Genomic DNA, 4926 nt, shown 5'->3' with positions numbered 1-4926 from the left:
TTATTTATTTATTTATTAAACAACTCTACTGGTAGTTTGTTGAGTTGAGTTTGCCATTCACTTGGTCAAAACTATGAATAATTATACCATTTAAATATTTGTGTAAAACTGTAAAACTAACATTTCACATTTTAACAACACCATGAACTGTTTTATAAGGCAATGGATGTTTTATTTCATCCATGTTTGGTTAATTGGTATTTGTATACTGTTCAGACGAGAACCAAATCTAGATCCATTTTTTAACCAACTGAGAACCACACACTCATAACAATAATTTTGGCTCAACTTAACTGAATCAATTATTTTGAAGTAAACATTTATATAACAGTAATATATTCTAGCAAGCCAAATAAAGCTTTTTACACAGAAAAAAAGTACACTGTCTGTTTGATGATGGCAGAAAATGATTCCTGTTACAGCCAAGGCATTTCCACAGTAGTTGTTTTTCATTAAGTGCATTCTTGTTAGCATGTGTGTTTATAGAATAAACTCTTTTAAGTATTAACTTAATGTGAAATTAAACATGAACACATCTGCCTATTTTCTCATTTTGCTAAAAATATGCTTAAAATAACACTTAATTTCAGCATTTACTCTCTCTATCCAGTCCCATGCAAAGCATGATGGAAAGCTGAAATCTTGTTCCCATGTTTGGTACTTTAAAACAACAACAACAATCACTTATGCAATCTCAACTCAAATGGATTATGTAAATTGGATGAGCACAACGAAATTGTGACAACATCTTGAAAGAATTGTGTTTAATTCGTTTCAAGTACATTGAAAAAAAAAAACAAACAAACAAAAAAAAATTTTTTTTGAGACCATGTTCCATGCCTTATTTCTCTGCCCACAGTTTCTTTCTTAGAAATATTATGAGGTTTCTTTAATTGGTTAAATGCACCTGTTTTGTTTGCTCTGTCTGTAAAGGTCTGCTGTGATTGGTCACACCATCACACTAATTTGTCATTGGCTGTATGTAGTTAAAGTAAGAGAGAGTCAGTGTCATCATGCACAGTTCTGTCCTCAACTTCAACTGGTCACTATCACAAAATCACAGAACGTCTTCAGTGGATGAAAATGAAGACCACACTCGCTCTGCTCCTAATCATGGAGCTCTACGGACGCTCCTCCGGTCTCATTAAACATCATTTCTTTGTGAAAGAGGAGAGGACATGGGATTCTGCAAATGACTACTGCAAAACTTACTTTCATGTCCTCTCCACCTTCACCAATGAGAGCGAGGAACAGCAGTTTTTGGAAGATGCAGCTCATCAGCCTTCTGATGCCTGGGTTGGACTCTACACAGAATCAGGAGTCTGGAAGTGGTCAGGAGGTGAAAATGCAACTCAAATTAGCTGGGATATAAATCAGCTAGGAATAAATGATCGCTGTGCTTTTCTATGCAAACTCCATAAGACACTACTTGATTCAGAATGCACTGCTAAATACTCCTTCTTCTGTATGACCGTATTAGAGTTTGTTCTGGTGCATCAGAAAGAGACCTGGGATGGAGCTCTGGAATACTGCAGGACTCATTATAATGATCTGGCAAGTCTGAGCACAGAGGACAAGATGAATTCTGCTTTACTGGAAATCACAAGGACTGAAACAGAATATGTGTGGACTGGTCTGCGCTTTCTAGCAGGGGACTGGTTCTGGGTCAATGGAGATGTTCTTGACTACACAGCCTGGTATCAGAACGAACAGCCCCAGTGTCCTGCCAGAGACCTTCGTTGTGGAGCCCTGGACAAGCAAACAAAGCTTTGGACACACAGAAACTGTGAGGAGAAGCTCAGCTTTGTTTGTCAGTAGAAAGTACATTGAAACAAATTAATTCACGAAAAAGCAAAAAGGTAATGTTTTATGAAATTAAGATACCCTTGTCTTAAGAACAGTTCAAATTTTGTGTTAAATGTGAATTTGGTGTTTTAAACAAACATCCAAAACTGTTTTTGTGCAAACTGCCATCTGATGCTAAACTTACCCTCTCACCTTCTCCTGATTATAGATTCCATCACAGACAAGACATTAATTCATCTCCACTTGATAGAAACTTCACCCATAAGCAGTCTGCACACATCTGGATCATAACTAATAGAAGGAATGAATATAATATAGACCAGAACATAATCTACATGTACATTAAGTAAAACAGTTTAGATGTATACGTTAAAAGAGTATCATAATACAATAATAATATTGTAATACAGTATGATTGATTGTTTTCAACAATATAAATGGTAAGAAGGGTACAGAGTTTTTTTATACTTAGTCTAATTAAAGAGTATGAACACTGATATTAGTAACAACTGGTCATCATTTAACAATTAAAATTATACACTGTATATCATATCATGTATGCTTTTGCCTTGCCTTGCTTGTGTTTTGGACCTTGGACTGTTTCATTGTTTTTGTGATTGTTTGCTGCCTGCCCTGACCATTGCCTGTTTTTTGGATTACTCCTTTGCCTTGCCTTGGATACTGTTGTTTGCTGGTGTTGGACTCTGCCTGTCTTGACTACGATCTGTTTTAATAAAGCTCACATTTGGCTCTATACCTTCATTGTCATGCCCTGTCTGTTACACTTATATTGAATATATTTTATTATTTTACATGTTACCTAAATAAATATGCTTATTAAATATATTAAAAATGTTCCTATTTTAACCTCTTAATATTCCGTTCTTTCTTCCTCCCTTCCTTCCTTCATTAATTTATACATTTATTTATTTAATTAATTGTGAAATATATATGTATGTATATACTGTATAAGAACAAGTTCATTACAAAACGCCAGTGGCACACTTTTCAAGTATCTGTAGGCCTACTTTACTGGAGTAGTTTTGTTTTGAGTAACTTTTACTTTTACTTCACTACATTCCAAAGAAGATCATACTTTTTAATCCACTACATTTCATAAATCATATCGTTACTCCTTATTATGAAATGAAGAAATCATCACATGCTCCGAGATGCAAAAGTGTCCGAACAAACTGATTATTTTTCAATTAACCTGTTAAACCGGTTCACAAATCGCACCAAACCATTCAGTCACAAATTGGACTGATCCGATCTGTTCTTGAGTCAACACACTGGTTCAAATTATCCGTTCTGGGGTGCATTTCCCAAAAGCATCGTTATCCAACTGTGGTCGCAAGTTCCGTCATTACCAACTTAGTTCATCGATTCTGTGTTTCCTGAAACCATAGTTCCAATGAACATTCGCAAACTTAAGCCTTCTACACACTGCAAGATTTAAACAATCCTATAAGATCATTACAAATCACACTGTGTGACATAGATCTAATAAACAAATAAAGATGATGACACTAGTGATTTGTACTTTTAGTTACAATTGAAGAAAACGTCATTAGCATGTGCTAGTGGTAAACAAAAAGAGCATGACAAAGCTGTGAAAGAGGAAGTTAAAAGAGTTTGAGGTAAGCAGTTTTAGTGCCATGTCGCGTTGATCAATCATTTCATGTTGCATTTTTATTGGCTGGTCAGTAAACGTGGCTCATAGCTTATCATGCTGATTATCATGCTGAATTTCTGACACTGTCAGAAAATGATAAACAAATTAATTCACGAAAAAGCAAAAAGGTAATGTTTTATGAAATTAAGATACCCTTGTCTTAAGAACAGTTCAAATTTTGTGTTAAATGTGAATTTGGTGTTTTAAACAAACATCCAAAACTGTTTTTGTGCAAACTGCCATCTGATGCTAAACTTACCCTCTCACCTTCTCCTGATTATAGATTCCATCACAGACAAGACATTAATTCATCTCCACTTGATAGAAACTTCACCCATAAGCAGTCTGCACACATCTGGATCATAACTAATAGAAGGAATGAATATAATATAGACCAGAACATAATCTACATGTACATTAAGTAAAACAGTTTAGATGTATACGTTAAAAGAGTATCATAATACAATAATAATATTGTAATACAGTATGATTGATTGTTTTCAACAATATAAATGGTAAGAAGGGTACAGAGTTTTTTTATACTTAGTCTAATTAAAGAGTATGAACACTGATATTAGTAACAACTGGTCATCATTTAACAATTAAAATTATACACTGTATATCATATCATGTATGCTTTTGCCTTGCCTTGCTTGTGTTTTGGACCTTGGACTGTTTCATTGTTTTTGTGATTGTTTGCTGCCTGCCCTGACCATTGCCTGTTTTTTGGATTACTCCTTTGCCTTGCCTTGGATACTGTTGTTTGCTGGTGTTGGACTCTGCCTGTCTTGACTACGATCTGTTTTAATAAAGCTCACATTTGGCTCTATACCTTCATTGTCACGCCCTGTCTGTTACACTTATATTGAATATATTTTATTATTTTACATGTTACCTAAATAAATATGCTTATTAAATATATTAAAAATGTTCCTATTTTAACCTCTTAATATTCCGTTCTTTCTTCCTCCCTTCCTTCCTTCATTAATTTATACATTTATTTATTTAATTAATTGTGAAATATATATGTATGTATATACTGTATAAGAACAAGTTCATTACAAAACGCCAGTGGCACACTTTTCAAGTATCTGTAGGCCTACTTTACTGGAGTAGTTTTGTTTTGAGTAACTTTTACTTTTACTTCACTACATTCCAAAGAAGATCATACTTTTTAATCCACTACATTTCATAAATCATATCGTTACTCCTTATTATGAAATGAAGAAATCATCACATGCTCCGAGATGCAAAAGTGTCCGAACAAACTGATTATTTTTCAATTAACCTGTTAAACCGGTTCACAAATCGCACCAAACCATTCAGTCACAAATTGGACTGATCCGATCTGTTCTTGAGTCAACACACTGGTTCAAATTATCCGTTCTGGGGTGCATTTCCCAAAAGCATCGTTATCCAACTGTGGTCGCAAGTTCCGTCATTAC

At 34.5% G+C, this 4926-nt stretch overlaps 1 protein-coding gene across 1 annotated transcript; it reads left to right on the top strand.

The window, feature by feature from the left end:
• Positions 1 to 1083: 1083 nt before the first annotated feature.
• On the top strand, positions 1084 to 1818 carry LOC107670321 (C-type lectin 1-like). Its single transcript, XM_016462889.1, has one exon. The coding sequence runs from the start codon at positions 1084 to 1086 to the stop codon at positions 1816 to 1818; it is 735 nt and encodes a 244-aa protein (XP_016318375.1).
• The last annotated feature ends 3108 nt before the right edge of the window (positions 1819 to 4926 follow it).

This window comes from Sinocyclocheilus anshuiensis, unplaced genomic scaffold (assembly GCF_001515605.1).
Source record: "Sinocyclocheilus anshuiensis isolate Anshui unplaced genomic scaffold, SAMN03320099.WGS_v1.1 scaffold732, whole genome shotgun sequence".
NCBI classification, from domain to species: Eukaryota; Metazoa; Chordata; class Actinopteri; order Cypriniformes; family Cyprinidae; genus Sinocyclocheilus; species Sinocyclocheilus anshuiensis.
Note: the sequence above shows the minus strand (reverse complement) of the source record. Positions and strands in the feature narration are given on the sequence as shown.

Coding starts and splice junctions, on each gene's coding strand:
- LOC107670321 (XM_016462889.1), top strand. CDS start 1,084: ATGAAGACCACACTCGCTCTGCTCCTAATCATGGAGCTCTACGGACGC.